Here is a 16,908-nt window from a genome sequence, read left to right on the forward strand (position 1 = left end):
CATAGCCATTTGGAAATCTTACAGCATAATTATTGTTAGGCAAAGTTGATTTAAATTGGCCGGTTTCCCAGTGCAGATCTTTTACTACAGCTGTAAATCTGAACAGAGTACAAATACTTTTAGTGCAGTAATTTCCCAAGATTAACAAAACCACTGAAAACGATGAAAAATATGATCTTTATTACAATCTTTTCATTCACATTTGTTATTAGAAATGTTTGACTCTATTACTGAACAGTACAATGAGGTGATTGGAATCAAATTACATGTCAATGCATAGTTCAAACATTCATCTGAAAATGATGCAAAATAGTGTGTTAATACACGTTCCTCTGTCGGACTTGTAATGGTGCAAAAGCAGAATGTGAGATGAAAGTTTTCCAAAATAAAATCCAGGACATTTTACAGCCTCTGGAAAAATCCCTTCTGATCCCAGTGCACCAAAGTACAACATTTCCATGATAATCAGTCAATGTACAATTACTAATAATCACGTTACCAAATAACACAACTGAAATTCACTCATCTAGGTGAAAAGTTAAAAATAAAACCAAAAAATCTTCCAGTCGAGTTGTATTGTAACTATTGCTGTATCTGGCATACCTTAGTGAAAATAAAGAAACAAAAACATACAAATCTGCTTTAAATACTCATAAAACAGTAATTACAAACAAAAATATTTAAGGCGTATTCAGTTGATTTCTGTACAATCATACATAATTACGTATTAGCCCTTTAGGGAGAAGAAATGAGAAAGCAGAACGAGTCGAGTGTTAACGCTTCATGAGTCGACAGCACTCTAAATACCAGCGTATGGATGTTTTATTAATAACTAAACATAATGGTGAGTAAATTCTCTTTAAATTAGAGTGATGTTGGTGGAATAACCTGTCGTCGTTTTCAGCATCAACACGTGACTCTTACCCCTTCACAGAGCTCTTTGACAATCCACCACTTCATATTGGAGACTTCATTTGAATTAAAATTTTAATTTTAAAGCCCTCATTTGTTCCCTTGTTGGAACACTGAATAAATAAATAATGGGTTATTTAGAAAAATAATTAATCGGGAAATCTATTTAGTTTCAGAACACATAGAGTCAATGTTTGGTTTTAGTGTCAAATCTACGGCGAATTAAAAAATAAACTCTGTCATGCTTTAAAATTAATAACAAATAATGGTTTAATATAATAAAAACATTTGGTCTTTTGGTTGAGATAAAAATCAATGACATTCATGACAGCATGCACCAATTTTTTAATTAAATTAGATTGGTTTCAACTTCTAACCATTTAATTCCCCAACAGCTTTTCAAGCTGTTTTCTTTTTCTACTTTTTCTTTTTTTTTTTTTTTGGTTTGCAGTGTTGGATTGGTTCATTTGTTCCTTTTTTTCTGAGTGAGGCAGTTTTTTAATCGGAGGTGGTTACTTTGTCAAGGCTGCAGTGGCTCGGGGTTAAGGGTCTTTCCTCGCTGAGTTCGTCGTCGTCTGCTTTCAGCAGCGGGGAGAAATCTGCGTCTCCTCCCGCCTCCTCCCGCCGGGCAACCCGTCAGTCACGGTGGGCGTTGGGCTGCGGCGTGATGCTAAACACCTGGATGCGCAGGTGTGAGGCGATCTGAAGGCACACACCTGTGCAGTACCGTGTCAGATCCACCAGAGAAAGGACCTACAAAGATGGAAAAGAGAAAAGTTAGGCCTAGTTGCTAATAGCTTAACTTTGGAAAGCTTTTATCCTCGAAACAAAGTTTTTTCAGCCTTTCACAACAAATGGCCGTACATAAACAGCTCATTCTGGTGGAGTTTTATTTCTGTTTAAAGGAAGTTGCTTCTTCCCACTATCGCCACATGTTTGCTCAATAGCTGCATTTTCATTACAAATGTGCGCAAAACTTTGTCAGTATTCTGCAAAAAACACAATTGAGTAGCCAAATAGATTTTAGCTTAACTTTGGTTACGTGATTGTTTTAATCAGTTTGGCTCTTAGTTTAATAATGACAATTTTTTGGTTTTTACTTAAATTGGCTCAACACTTTATTAAAAGTAACAGTTTGTCAGTAGGATTCTATGAACTTGACTTTTAGCTTGAAAGTTAGTATCCTGGGAATTAAAATCACACAATTTTTTTATTAATTTCAGAATAGACCAGCTAATTAATACAACTAGTTAAAAAATAAGTCAGAATTAACACTATATTCTATATTGAAGTAGCAATGTTTCATTGATATCTTCTTGAAGTACTTTGGCTTTTATCATGTTGATTATTTTACTTTGGCTTTTATTATGTTGATTATTTTTATCAGTAATTTACTTATTGTGAATCAATTATGACTTTTAAATTTGGTTACTGCATTGTATATAAGTGTGTAATTATTAATACTACTAAAAAAAGAAATTATTTAATTTGAGATTTCAGATATGATGCTTGTTTTTTGCAGGGAAAACGTAGCTGTGTCCCATAGCAAGAACGTCTGAGTAGGAATGGATTTGTGTTGGCTACAATAAACACCTGGCACTTTCCTGCAAGAAGGTAAGTTTTACACACACAGGTTTGCTTCTTTTTTCAGAAATATTGTTGTACTATCATCTGATAAAAAATGGGATTTTACACCTAATGTAAACATGAGTTTAAATATCTAACAAAAATAGAGAAAAAACATGCAAGTTAACTTTGGAATCTACTGAGAAATTAATATATGTTTACAATGTCCCTATGAAGGCTAAAGATTTATATCAGAATATTATTATTGAATCATTAATAAGAGAAGTGCTCAACATTTAAGGTTTATAAAGTCAGTCCTTGAGCTAAATTTAAGAAGATTTAAAATTAGTGTTTAAAACAGCTCATTCTGAATAGGTAAAACTGACCAGACTAAACTCATTTTGTACAAATGAACATCTTTATATTAACTTGCTTAAGGAAGCTTAATAAATCACCCTTAATCAGAATAAAATTGGTAAATCCAAATATTTTTCCATTTATTGTTTTTACACCTAAATTGTAGAAAACTGTGGGGCTGATTTCAAATATGTAAAAATGATTCAGAACTATAATCCTTTAAGCAATAAATATATATTGTCCCTTAGTTTAATACTAACCATTGCGATCCAGAGGACTATGTGTTCATCAATGAAGCTGTTAAAATACTGGTTGAGGAAGAGGAGGCCAGGGCCGATGAAGGCTGTGTCTGGAAGATATAACTCACTCCTGGTCATGTGTGCTATCTGAGAATCAGAGAAACATGCGATAGACAAAATGTCACTAAAAAGATAACTTTTAGCATTTTTAAGGTGATGTGGAGACACCAAACGTACCACCAGCTTGTTGGAGATCTTGGCGATGACCATGCCGAAGGTCAGCAGGTACAGACAGGGATGGTTCTCAAACAGATGGCTGGACGACTTCTTAAAAATGATGAAGGCCAGAGTGAGGACAAGGCCGATGTGCAGACCAGGAGTCAGGACGCTGGTGTCCTAAAAAGGAATAAATATTGTTAGCATCAGTGCTAAAACACCTCATTTATGACCAGCAGCTGCCACTTACAGCCACAGTGGAGCCATTCTTCCCAACGCCTCCATTCAGAATCACATAGAAGTAGTTGTAGCAGGAGTACAAGGCGCCTCCGATGATGCCCATGATGGGGAAAGCGTACAGCGGCATTCCTACAACAGGCAGCTACAGAAACACAGAAGGCTCAAATTAATCAAATGGATAAAGATCAAGAAGCTCCCTTTTATACAGGCTGCAGCATGCTGAGCGTGATGGCAGCGCAAAGCAAAAAACAAACAAATGCAGGTGACATCATCAGCTTTTTGAGCCAGATCATGTCCAATAGATGACCTGCTGGCACGGCGTTTCCTACCCATATTTACCTTCGCACTTCTCTCAATGAAGTTAAGTCAAGCCTCCAAAGGCAGCACGGAGTGAAAGTAAAACACAAATTCTATTTAAAGGCTAGAAAACCGACTAAGACTAGAAAATAATGAGCTGTTCTTCACTCTGGAGACATGGAAACGTCCCCGTGTGCCTACAGTGTTGTTGCATGTGAGAGGACGAAGAGTGAGGTTCTCAGTTACCACGTTCTCCCAAAGGCTCACGCCTCCAAATGCAGACATCAGGTACATGATGATGATGGCAATCTGCACCTCTGTGACGTCGACGCTGTGAAGGGATGAGCAGTTCAAGTCATTATTTACACACACAATTTGATCTTTCTCAACTCAACACAATTCTATGTTGTAGAATTTAAAATTTATCCACAAGCTTCAATAATAAACATTTTAAATCAAACTGAAAAGTTGCCAATCTACATTTCTAGATCTGTTCTAATACACAATTAATCGTGTAATAAATTGAAGCAAGCTCAATAATTTCCATTTTCATGATTTGTGGTTTTTCTCTTCATTCTGGTGTTTTGGTCTCAAATAGCCCTTTTTTTTTTAAGGACAATTTTCTTTACAGAGACTTCACAATTAATTCTATTTGTTGTTTCTGTTGTTTTGTTTATTTATTTTGGATATTTAAAATGTTTTCCAGTTCCAGTGTTAAATGTTAAATAAAATTTAAAGTTTATTGATCTTTGAGAATGTTTCTTGAATTATCCACCATTATATTACTTTAAAATGGTCTCAAAACAACATTATAACTTCTGGGACAATTTATCGCCCAGCAAGATTGTTTATTGTGACAGACCGCTACATTTCTGCTGAGCACAGGCTTGTGCAACCTAAAGGTTTTTAAAGTTTGCCTAATTTGATAAGTGTCTTATTAGCAACATGTAAACTCCAATTACTCAAGCATGTTGAAACACAGACAGAGGAATAAATGTAATTATTCATAATGTTGACGGAAAACAAAGTATGAGGCCAGACAGAATAAAATGTCTAACTGCTGCTGTCATTTAGGGCTGAAATAAATTATTATTTTAGTTTCAGATTACTCTGAAGATTATTTGTATTAAAAAAAATTACTTTCTGCAGATTTTTCATGTAATACTTTTTTATATAACAGTATTTGTTGCATCTGGAGAACAGTATTTGTTGCATCTGGAGATGCAACAAATACTTAAATTCCTTTTTTAAATAAGAAAATAAACATTTTATTGACTAAATGTAATAACAACATTCTTTTAGTGATTATTTGTAGCAAAGGTGATCTAACATCAACATGTAAAAATCTCAGCCTTTTCTGCTGGACTTATCATCAATACAGTGTCGAGCTGATCAGATTTTTGTTTATTTTACAGAATTTGAGCTGTGTTTTTAGTAAAACATATTTACAGACATGTTTTTTTTATATCTTAGATGCAAAACGTATATATGTTTTGTACAGTTCTGGCCTAATTACAGCTCCGCGTGAGTTATTCTTGCAGCAAGTTTATTCATTTATTTTTTTAGTTTGTATACTCCAGTAACGATTAATCGATTACTAAATTAGCTGATCATTATTTCAATGATATTTTGTATGAATGCATGACTTACAGCCCAAACCGGAGGGTCCCGGATACATAGGTCTGCCAGTGAGCACAGAAAAACATAAACGTCCCAATGAAGCCGCAGAAGAAAATCCAGTTTGGGTATCTTCCTATTCCGCATGAAATGCAGGTTCCCACAGCAACAACCACTGAAATCATAAAAACACAAATATACAACGTGAATTCTTCCCATTTCTATGCTTGTCAAAGAGTACAGTAAGAATAAAATGGAGCAGAAATTGGACATTTCGGCAAAGGGACCTGTGGAGACGGCATCGCAGCCGTGGTCGAACAGTTCCCCGAGCGGAGAGCTGCTGTTCGTCCTCCTGGCCTGTTTCCCATCAATCGCATCCAGAGACTGATAAATGAAGAGACCCAGAGCAGATAGGAGGAAGGCCCAAGGTGGAGCCTGGAGACACGGAGCAGGAGAAAGAAACTCTGCGATTCAATATGGCCGCTCTTCGCATAAACAGTCGTAAAATGTGGTGGAAACGTGTTTATTTTACAAGACACACAAGTAAAAGTGGGTCTAAAATCAATGCTCCATGTTGCACCTGCAACTCTAAACTTAACAGATTAAAAGTGGTGCTGGCTTATAGAAAATAAAGCTTAAAATGATGTTTGTTAGAGATATTACAAACAATGATTTTGGGTGTCACCATGTTGAAATTCTGACTTTTTATCTAGATTTTTGACATCAAATCCAACTCCAAATAACTCGAACGCAGCAGGAACACCAAAGCTTTTTATGGTGGAAATACATAAATAATAATGGCTTTGTTTTATTTTAAAATATTTTTCACTTTAAACTGCATACCTTTGTTTATATCTTATTTTGTATTGTGTCGTAAATATGAAAATTTACTGTAAAAATAAAAGAAAAATATATTTTTGAGGTTGAATATTCACTGATTTTGCTTTAAAACATTTTAAATTACTCCAGATGTCTCTTTAGAAACTAGGATTAGACTCATATCTAATTATAATTGTTATTTAATTGTGCCTGTATTGGTGTGCATTGTGAAATAATGTTATATGTAACTCTGACTTGTTATCAGGTTCCAACATATGATTGGTTGACCTGCACAGGAAGTTCACTGCTGACCAATCATCTTGACCAAGAGCAGCGTTTTCACCACCAGTCTGTGATGGGTAAGTCTTACACACAGAATAAATTCACAATACATTGAAGAGCAATCAGCTATTTACATTAAAGTCAAGATAATTATAGATAAATTTAGTCCGGGTGAGGAAATTGTGAGCAGCAGAAAATAAACAATCTGTCTGTATTTTTAACAAAAATGAACTTGAACTTGAGCATAGTGGTGCAAACTACCAGGTTTGACTCTAATTGCTATCCGTAATGTGTGCTGCTAGATTTAAAAGTGAAATTTTTTCTTCCACTCTTTCACAGCCTTTGTAGACGTGCAGTGACATAGTTACTTTTACTAAAGGGCTTCACACCCTGAAGCAGTGTTTGCATTAGCGCGGCAAACACGAGGCAAAGAAAAATGTTTGCAGTAGACACTGTCTGAAATGTTATTAAACAAATATTTAACAGCTGAACAATCTGGTTTTGTTGAACATACAAAAGTTAAATCACATTGTTTGACTAAAATACATCTTAGAGAGAAAGATAAGGGATGTTGAGGGCAAAAGTGATGATCAATATGAACCAAAAGAACCTCCCAGTTCAGGTTTGACTATAAAAGTGGTTCCAGTTAGTGGTGGGCATTATGGACTCTGAATTTTGTCACAATATTTTGCTGTACTATTGTAATAACAATAAAGATTATAATTTTAAAAGACTATTTATTACTTTTTATGCAAGAAAAAGGCCACAATTCTCACCTTAATCTCAGATTGTTTTCCAAAAAAAAAAAAAAGGTTAGATTAAAGTAAAAGTACTAATATTGAAATCAGACATTCTTGCTTTATTTTTTTATTGTTTACACTACTTTAAAAAGCGTTTGCATAGGTCTGAATCGTAACTGGGGTCTGACTATCAGCAGGCTGTATGGACTTTGTTTCATCAGTTCTTTCTCATGCTTGGATCGGTCAAAGGTGCTTTTTTCTGATAAACCACAAACGTATGTCTTATGGCGTGGTAAAGTGACACTAAGCACCCAGCTGTACTGGATCATAGGTCAGCTGCAAAGGCCTATTTCTGCATTTCGGCTATATACTGTATGTACCAGGGATCTTAAGTCTGCACTGTCTTTGCAGCTGTTTACACAACAACATTGCTACAATGATAACAGTCTTCTGGAAGATTATGTTCCTAAAGGCTGTTTTGTCCCAACCCTGCATCACATGAGTGGGGACAGACAAGAACACGTCAAAATCTGTAAACTTTCCAACTACGTACGACCGTTAATCTATTCCGCAAATCTGCCGAATCAAAACGGAGCTACTTAAATCATCCTCATCGCGTGATGCCAATAAAGCGTTATATATTGTAATAATAATACAACTACAGACGCGTGTGATTGTCTTTAATTCGGCTTATATTACTTTTTACCAGCAGTCGCCTATTAAAATTTTTTTCCAAAAATAGACAATAGATTGCGTTAGCTTTCGCTATTAGGGTATTGATTTAATTGGAAATTGTTTTCACATAGCAAATTATATTATACTTATATATAGGCCGAATTGACAGGCAAACGTTTCTGATTAAGATACTATATTTACTTTTATCTTTTAGTAAAGATAGAGTGAAAAGCTCTCATAAACTATTTATTTCGGGCTATTTTTAAATGTAGTTCGGTACGAACGTATTCAGCGCTCGAGCCCTTGTGGAAAAACTTCAGCTAAGCTCGATTTACTCACCTCTTCCGTTGCCGTAGGACAGTACCAAACCAGCACCACCGTGGAGAGGATGTTTATCAAGAGTCCAACAATAGTCAGCGTGTTTGGTGCGACCCATGTCGGTATCTGCAGGACCAGCCAGTTCCAGTAGACTTGGCACGGAGGCTCGAACAGGGAGCGACCCGAAGCGCTGTATTTATGCTCCTCCAGCCGCTTCAATTGTGCGGGTGTCAGCGGCTCTGGCCACAGGCAATGTGGCATTATCCGTCCGCCTCGTCGCTCCTCTAAGTACCGTAACAAACTCCCTGGTTTCCCCAAGCCAGCGCCTTACAAAATGGTTAAATTATTCTCTCTGCCGACTCCAGAACAAGAGCAGATCATTTGGCTTTTGTTGCTCTCGGTGCAGTCGAGGCCATTTCTGCAGCGGAACCAAAATCTGCTGATAGTCCGTAGGCTTCAGATCGAGGTACAAGTCTACAGGAAGCGGGGCAATAACATGCCTCCTGCACCGGGAAATTTAAATCAGCATGCCGGTGAACTACTGTGGTTACTATTTTATTACCTCATCTGCAAAGGTGTAGTATTTAATCATTACACTAAATTTGACAACTAAAGTAATATTGCAACTATGTTTTTTATTATTAATGTCCTATTATATGCTTTAGTCATACCTTTTTGGTAAATAAATGAATGACAGGTAAGAAACTAGAAAAACAAAATTTCTGAAGAAATTTAGCCGGGGCCTGCCAAGGCGCGCCCGTGGGGTATGGGCCCGGCGTCGTCACGCTACAAATTGGCATCGACGCTAAAGAACGCCGCAACGTAATCAGTGGCACGCGGAGAATCGCAAGAACATAAAGTAAGGCGGACGTGCACCATTCAGTATGATTTAAAATTTTTGTCAAGGCTTTTATTTTGGAAGTTTTGTTAAACTTCATTTCAAAGGGCCAAACTAATCCCATGCGTAATAGTCATTGGGTTAAATCAGTTATATAATGCTCAACAGAGCAATTATCTGATTTAAAAATATTCAAGGCTTTTATTTTGAAATTTGCAGTATGCTTCATTTCAGAGGGCCAAACTATTCCATTGTGTAACAGTGCTTTGGATAAAAAAGTCACATAAAGCCAAAAAGCGCAATTACCTGATGTAAAAATATTCAAGGCTTTTATTTTGAAATTATTATTATGCTCCATTTGAAAGTTCCGAACTAATCCCATGTGTAACAGTGCTTTGGATGAAAAAGTCATACAAAGCCAAAAACAGCAATTACATGATGTAAAAATATTCAAGGCTTTTATTTTGAAATTATTATTATGCTCCATTTTAAAGTTCCGAACTAATCCCATGTGTAACAGTGCTTTGGATGAAAAAGTCATATACGGCCAAAAACAGCAATTACCTGATGTAAAAATATTCAAGGCTTTTATTTTGAAATTATTGTTATGCTCCATTTTAAAGTTCCGAACTAATCCCATGTGTAACAGTGCTTTGGATGAAAAAGTCATACAAAGCCAAAAACAGCAATTACATGATGTAAAAATATTCAAGGCTTTTATTTTGAAATTATTATTATGCTCCATTTTAAAGTTCCGAACTAATCCCATGTGTAACAGTGCTTTGGATGAAAAAGTCATACAAAGCCAAAAACAGCAATTACATGATGTAAAAATATTCAAGGCTTTTATTTTGAAATTATTATTATGCTCCATTTTAAAGTTCCGAACTAATCCCATGTGTAACAGTGCTTTGGATGAAAAAGTCATATAAAGCCAAAAAGAGCAATTACATGATGTAAAAATATTCAAGGCTTTTATTTTGAAATTATTATTATGCTCCATTTTAAAGTTCCGAACGAATCCCATGTGTAACAGTGCTTTGGATGAAAAAGTCATACAAAGCCAAAAAGAGCAATTACATGATGTAAAAATATTCAAGGCTTTTATTTTGAAATTTTCAGTATGCTTCATTTCAGAGGGCCAAACTATTCCATTGTGTAACAGTGCTTTGGATAAAAAAGTCACATAAAGCCAAAAAGCGCAATTACCTGATGTAAAAATATTCAAGGCTTTTATTTTGAAATTATTATTATGCTCCATGTTAAAGTTCCGAAGTAATCCCATGTGTAACAGTGCTTTGGATGAAAAAGTCATATACGGCCAAAAAGAGCAATTACCTGATGTAAAAATATTCAAGGTTTTTATTTTGAAATTATTATTATGCTCCATTTTAAAGTTCCGAAGTAATCCCATGTGTAACAGTGCTTTGGATGAAAAAGTCATATACGGCCAAAAAAAGCAATTACGTCATGTAAAATATTCAAGGCTTTTATTTTGAAATTTTCAGTATGCTTAATTTTAAAGTTCCAAACTAATCCCATGTGTAACAGTGCTTTGGATGAAAAAGTCACATAAAGCCAAAAACAGCAATTACCTGATGTAAAAATATTCAAGGCTTTTATTTTGAAATTATTATTATGCTCCATTTTAAAGTTCCGAACTAATCCCATGTGTAACAGTGCTTTGGATGAAAAAGTCATATAAAGCCAAAAAGAGCAATTACATGATGTAAAAATATTCAAGGCTTTTATTTTGAAATTATTATTATGCTCCATTTTAAAGTTCCGAACGAATCCCATGTGTAACAGTGCTTTGGATGAAAAAGTCATACAAAGCCAAAAAGAGCAATTACATGATGTAAAAATATTCAAGGCTTTTATTTTGAAATTTTCAGTATGCTTCATTTCAGAGGGCCAAACTATTCCATTGTGTAACAGTGCTTTGGATAAAAAAGTCACATAAAGCCAAAAAGCGCAATTACCTGATGTAAAAATATTCAAGGCTTTTATTTTGAAATTATTATTATGCTCCATGTTAAAGTTCCGAAGTAATCCCATGTGTAACAGTGCTTTGGATGAAAAAGTCATATACGGCCAAAAAGAGCAATTACGTCATGTAAAATATTCAAGGCTTTTATTTTGAAATTTTCAGTATGCTTAATTTTAAAGTTCCAAAATAATCCCATGTGTAACAGTTACTGAGTTAAATCAGTTATATACAACCCATAGCAGCGGGTAGTTCTAAAGGCCAGTTCTCAGTCCTGATCTGTTTCAACTGAGGATAGATAGAACTACAATGATGCGTATTTGTAGTCCAAATCAGCAGCCAATAGCCTCTTGAGATCCGTTGCTATGTTAAATAAGTTTCACACCAAGGTGTGAAGTGTTAGTGAAACAGCCTGAGAGCCTCAGAAAATCCTGTCGCATGACTTTGCTCTGAAGCACCGTGACAGAAAACCGTACGGTCTAGATAAATTTCGAAAACATTTTACCGGAGCAGACAGGCGTATCAATGTCAGGACCGATTTTGATACAAATCGTGCGATATTTGTGGCCGTGATGGCGATTTCAAAATTATTTTGGGCTCAAAAAACCTCTTCATTTCTCACTCTAGCCGAGATGGGCTGTCACTCTAATTTTAGAAAAAATGAGAAACTTTGGGTCGCTTAGAGGCAAATTGTGGACAAACCGTAACTGGTATCGACGAGCCGTCTTCACTTTCGAAGAGATCACAGACGTATCTACAAAATGAAATTTGAATGGCATTTCTAGGTGAATTTGTGACGACACAGAAAATCCTCAAAAATAGGGTATTTCTAGGATTTTTCCCATTGACTTATAATGGGGTTTTTTTCGTAGTTTTTTGCGAATTATGTCGCCACGTTAAGCCCAAATCCCACCAGAAGTAATAGCTGGAATGGCGTGAATTTTCTGCACGTTTTGATACCTCATTTGTAGGTGTGCACCCAGCGGTATGAGCCGCATTAACGGTTACGGAAGAAAAATAAAGAATAAAGAAACACTTTCTCCGACAATAGCAATAGGTTCCTGCCATTGCTTTGCATGGCAGGCCCCAAAAACATAAAAATGAACAGATTTAATCTTAGACTGTTGCATTATAAAAGGAAAATGTTGAAAAATAAATAAATATAAAAGCTTAGCATGAATTTAATTTAAATAAAACATGATAAAATTTACGTTTTTATGTTTATGGTACGCTATGCAAGATATCACTATGCTAGAAACAGGAAAAGACTATAAAATGCTTATAAAACGTAAGAATTAAAAAGTGTCTTATGGTTAGCCCTATGAATTAAAAATAATCAAATTAAAGTATTCCATATTTTAATAAAATAATAAAATCAGTTTATTATAAAACTGATGAAAAAAATATGAAGTAATTTACTTTCATGTATCATAAGCTATTAGGTAAAATATATATAAGGAAAATAAAGTGAAATTATTATTATTTCAAAGATAAAAAAAGATGGGAAATAAAAAAAAAAATCTAAATATATTTATATATGTAAGCTGAAATATTTACTCTGGTCAAATAAAACAACTTAATGAATATGCAAATATTCATTAAACATTTAACATGTTTATCTAAAGTTGTTATAGTTTGTTTTCTGATACAGCATTTAGGTTTCTGCCCCCCTGATTCACTCACCTCATTTCTTTAAAAGCCTCTAATACGAGTTGCTAAAATATAACTAAAACTATCAAACAGAAATATGAATTTATGGCCATCATTTTTATAAAACATATGAACCCTAAACACTAACTCAAAACCAACACAAAGTTTATGTTCTTCTCATTAATGTATTTTGGAATATATTTCCCCAAAACCAAATTGTGAAAACACATTAAATCCACTCAAAAGAAGATAGGATAACAAGAAAAGACAGACGTAATTGGGAGGTTTATTATAACTGCGGTTCGTAATTACAAAGGAAAAGGCATGCAAATATGGTGGAACCCTTATCAGCCCAAAGTAAACTCAAAGGTTTAGATGTCATGCATGTGAGTAAACTTCTATATTTCCTCACAAGAAAAACAAAACGCCAAAGAATAAATCAAGTTTCTTTCTCCAACTTTACCCAAGTCGTTCTTATCGTGTTGAGTTAAACTCAAATTAACATCGATAATTTAAACATTTCTGTTTCTTTTCTATGGAACTCCCCAATGAAAAATAACACATTCACTGATCAAACCCAAGAAAAACCCACAGAAAATACGTCAGACATGAGTTGCTGTTCACTAATCCTTATTTAAATTATTATTTCTTTCTTGTTCTTAAACACTAAAGTAGGTTCTGAGGTGATACATTATTTCAAACAAAACAGGGAGTGAAAGGAGATGAAATGACTGTGTTTCTATGGCAACAACAAGCTTCAAACATGCACACAGCATTCCACAACACAGACCAGAACTCCGTCCACCAGAACCGATCCATTCATCCCGTTCCTGTCAATCCGTCATCAGTGTCCTGATCCAAAAAGAGAGGCGAGAGACGAGAGTCGCTGATGGTAGACGATTTTTGCAAAGCTAAGGCTCCTTTTTGTAGTGGTTTCAGTTTCATTTGTCTTGCTCTACGATCTTCGACTCGTTCATGTATTTATCAATCAGGTGTAAGGGTACGCCACGCTGCAGGAGCTCGAAGAAGGTAAATCCCCCTGAAGAACAAAAACAGAGTTGTGATGATGTTGGCATAACTAGAGGTGAAAAAATTGAGAAAGCTATTATACTGAGCCCTCTAGAATTACTTATATATTTAAATAAAAGCCTTAAATAGGAAATGTTTTTACAGTATTTTGATAATCTCATACCAAAGCAGATTGGAAAAATCTAAAGATAAAATGTAGCAATTCTAAGAAAATTACTCGTTCCCTCTTTGGCAACTGTAACAATTCCTATCAATTACATATAAGTGATGCATTTTTAAATTTGAACTTCACATTTTAAGTTAATCAGGGCGTCTAGGAACTTCTAATTAATAGTCAAATATTTTGTTTCCCTGTTGGGTAACACTTGACATGACACTGTCATAAACATGACATAACACCTGTCATGAATATGAAGGAGTCTTCGTGAATGTTTATGACTGCTGTGAAGTGTCATTTGCTCAATAATGACCCTTTTAATGCAAATTTGCAATAAAAATGTCATTTACCTAATGACACTTCACGAAAACAGTCATAAACATTCACAAAGACTCCTTCAAATAAAGAGTTACCCCTGGGGTAGATTTGATTTATTTTTTTAATAGTGTCATACACCATAGGGCTGGACAATAAATCAATATATCACAATATATCACAAAGCTGGGAATTATTCAGGCTCTGCAGATTTCTGCATGTTTTAGATGTTCATCTGGTTTTAGTACAAAACCTGAAAAGTAATGCCATACCCAAAGTATTACCTTTGAGCTTATTCAGAAAATGCATTTATTTTATAATGTATTTATTTTTTTGTTTTAATCTTCAATCCACTGTTGTTTGTCGATGGGACACCAATACAGAAAAACATGGAACTGGGATTGTTTTTTACAACCATGCACAATTCAAGGTTCACAATTCTGCAAAATCCAGATTCCTAAATGACATAATTGTCAATCATAATGTTTTTCCAAGGAGTTGGATCTTTTCAGTGGCTTTAATCAAGTTTTTTAAATCCTTGTATTTTACTGGGATACCACATTCTGTATGGAGCTAAATTGGGGCAATAAAGTTTGTTCAAAAGAAAAAAAAATAAATTGAAACAAAGTTGAAAACTACTTTTCAGAGTCAAGTTTATTTCTCAGTATCTGATTTTTTCAGTTAAATTTTTTTTTTCTTTTGAACAAATGTTATGGCCCCAATTTAGCTCCATAATTTGATCGTTTCATGTTAATCCTGCAAACTGGCTCACTGGAAGCAAATCAAAAAGACATGAGAAATGAGTCACGACTTTTTAATAGTGCAAGACATTTTCAGCAACTTATAACATCAATTGTCCTCAATTTTACTAAACTCGCTTGGAATAAAAAGTGTACTCACCTCGTCTCTGTCACAGCTTACATAAGAAACAGTACAACATTCAACCAATTTCAAAGCAGAATTCAGTAAATATAATCAAAATTGAAATATTTAGGTAAGCCAGACTCTGACTTTACTGGTTTCTGCTTTCAGCTGCTGCTGTCCCTCTGGCCTAGAAAGGCGGGGTTACACAGGCAGACCAAAAGATGCATAATGAGTGAAATAAGCTTCATATGCTGAAACCATATGAAAGCTTACCTTATCTTTTATATGAGAACATACATTCACAATTCTTGAGTTGGGACTGGGGGAGAAAGAAGAAAAGAGGGGTTAACCTAAGTTTACATGGAGTTATATGTGTGCACCAGGGAGTACAGCTGAGTTATTACTGAACTCTTTATATGAAGAGTTAACAGAACAAAGGAGACACTGGAATCTGTGGAAAATAGTTTAAGATGGAGAGGTGAATTAATAAAATGCAAGAACATCATTGGTGTGCGAATTGTGATGAATAGAATGGCAGGATTGGAAAAAGACAAACATAAGGGATGACATTGTGTGGTGGTGATGTGTCACCAAATATTATTTACACTCCACATACTTTAACGGGTTATCATTATTAAAACCAAGTTGCACCAAATGTTTATGAATTCAAACATGGCCTGGAATTTAATCTAAAGCTGTGAATGGCTGCTGAGATTCAAACAATCTGCAAATAAGTTGGGTTTTTTTTTTAGATTAAAAATCTGTCTATTTTAAATACTTGGTGGGCCATAGGTTTCCATACATAGGAGAATGTATAATGTATATTTCAGTCGCATGGTTGCACGAAACTTTTAACAGAAAACATGGAACGAGCATCACACGCGACACTGTGGCAAAACTTATTTTCAAGTTTCAGAAAACTGGAAATGTTGCAGATCAACCACAAAGTGGTCCAAGACGTGCAGCGATTACACAGAGTCCCACAAAAATAAAAATGGTTGTCCAATATAAAATGTTTATTTTTTCTATTTATGGAAACTTATGGCCCACCCTATATAATGCTGCCAAACATCTCATTGGTTTAGATTTAGATGGAGAGTTAGAGAGCCTGGATTTCCAACTACTCCTATATACACTCCAATATACACTCTTAGATTAGATCTATAGATTCATATCAGATCAGATCCATAGATTAGATGGATATTGCCAAAATATATCTCTCCTTCATTTGGTTTAGCTCAGTTTTGAAAACGACATCATGGCGTTACAGCTGCTTTCCCTTTTTTCACAATAAAAACAAACATTTAACACAAAGGTATACAGAATTGGATGTTCTTTGCTTTCTCATAAGAACATTTTCTAGGTGAAGGTTATAGATGAGCCAGGCTTATATTTCTGGCTCATCTTTTTATTCACCGCAACAAACCAGAGTAGCGCCAACATTAATGCAGAGGATGCCCAGTCCATTCTGCCATCACATCTGAACAAAACAAGATACTTGAACTCTTCCATTTGAGGTAAAGACTAACACTCGAAAGAAGTATTTGGCCTTGGAATCTTCTAATTTGGGCCAGGTATGGCGTATATATATATATATATATATATATATATATATATATATATATATATATATATATATATATATATATATATATTCTTGCCATCAAATTAAGCTTAATTTATATATATATATATATATATATATATATATATATATATATATATATATATATATATATATATATAAATTAAGCTTAATTTGATGGCAAACCACAACTTGTTTTCATCTT

General features: G+C 34.7%; 2 protein-coding genes across 9 annotated transcripts in view; both read right to left on the reverse strand.

Annotated features, from left to right (window-relative positions):
* Window positions 1–158: 158 nt before the first annotated feature.
* chpt1 (choline phosphotransferase 1) lies at window positions 159–8,736 on the reverse strand. Its single transcript, XM_032588967.1, has 8 exons — window positions 8,300–8,736; window positions 5,732–5,879; window positions 5,478–5,619; window positions 4,074–4,158; window positions 3,541–3,672; window positions 3,312–3,470; window positions 3,096–3,221; window positions 159–1,665 (listed from the first exon to the last, which is right to left on the reverse strand). The coding sequence occupies exons 1-8, from the start codon at window positions 8,537–8,539 to the stop codon at window positions 1,549–1,551; spliced, it is 1,149 nt and encodes a 382-aa protein (XP_032444858.1). The 5' UTR covers window positions 8,540–8,736; the 3' UTR covers window positions 159–1,548.
* A 4,283-nt stretch (window positions 8,737–13,019) lies between these two features.
* Window positions 13,020–16,908, reverse strand: part of mybpc1 (myosin binding protein C1) — a 145,323-nt gene continuing 141,434 nt past the window's right edge. For 7 of the 8 annotated variants that reach the window (XM_032588965.1, XM_032588959.1, XM_032588963.1 and 4 more), the window contains one exon: window positions 13,020–13,792. In XM_032588965.1, coding sequence (XP_032444856.1) covers window positions 13,695–13,792 — 98 coding nt within the window. In that variant the 3' untranslated portion in view covers window positions 13,020–13,694. Of the gene's footprint in view, window positions 13,793–15,391; window positions 15,438–16,908 lie in introns of all 8 variants that reach the window. The other variant, XM_032588960.1, reaches the window with a different exon arrangement.

The sequence above is a fragment of the Xiphophorus hellerii genome, chromosome 17 (assembly GCF_003331165.1).
Source record: "Xiphophorus hellerii strain 12219 chromosome 17, Xiphophorus_hellerii-4.1, whole genome shotgun sequence".
Lineage (NCBI taxonomy): Eukaryota > Metazoa > Chordata > Actinopteri > Cyprinodontiformes > Poeciliidae > Xiphophorus > Xiphophorus hellerii.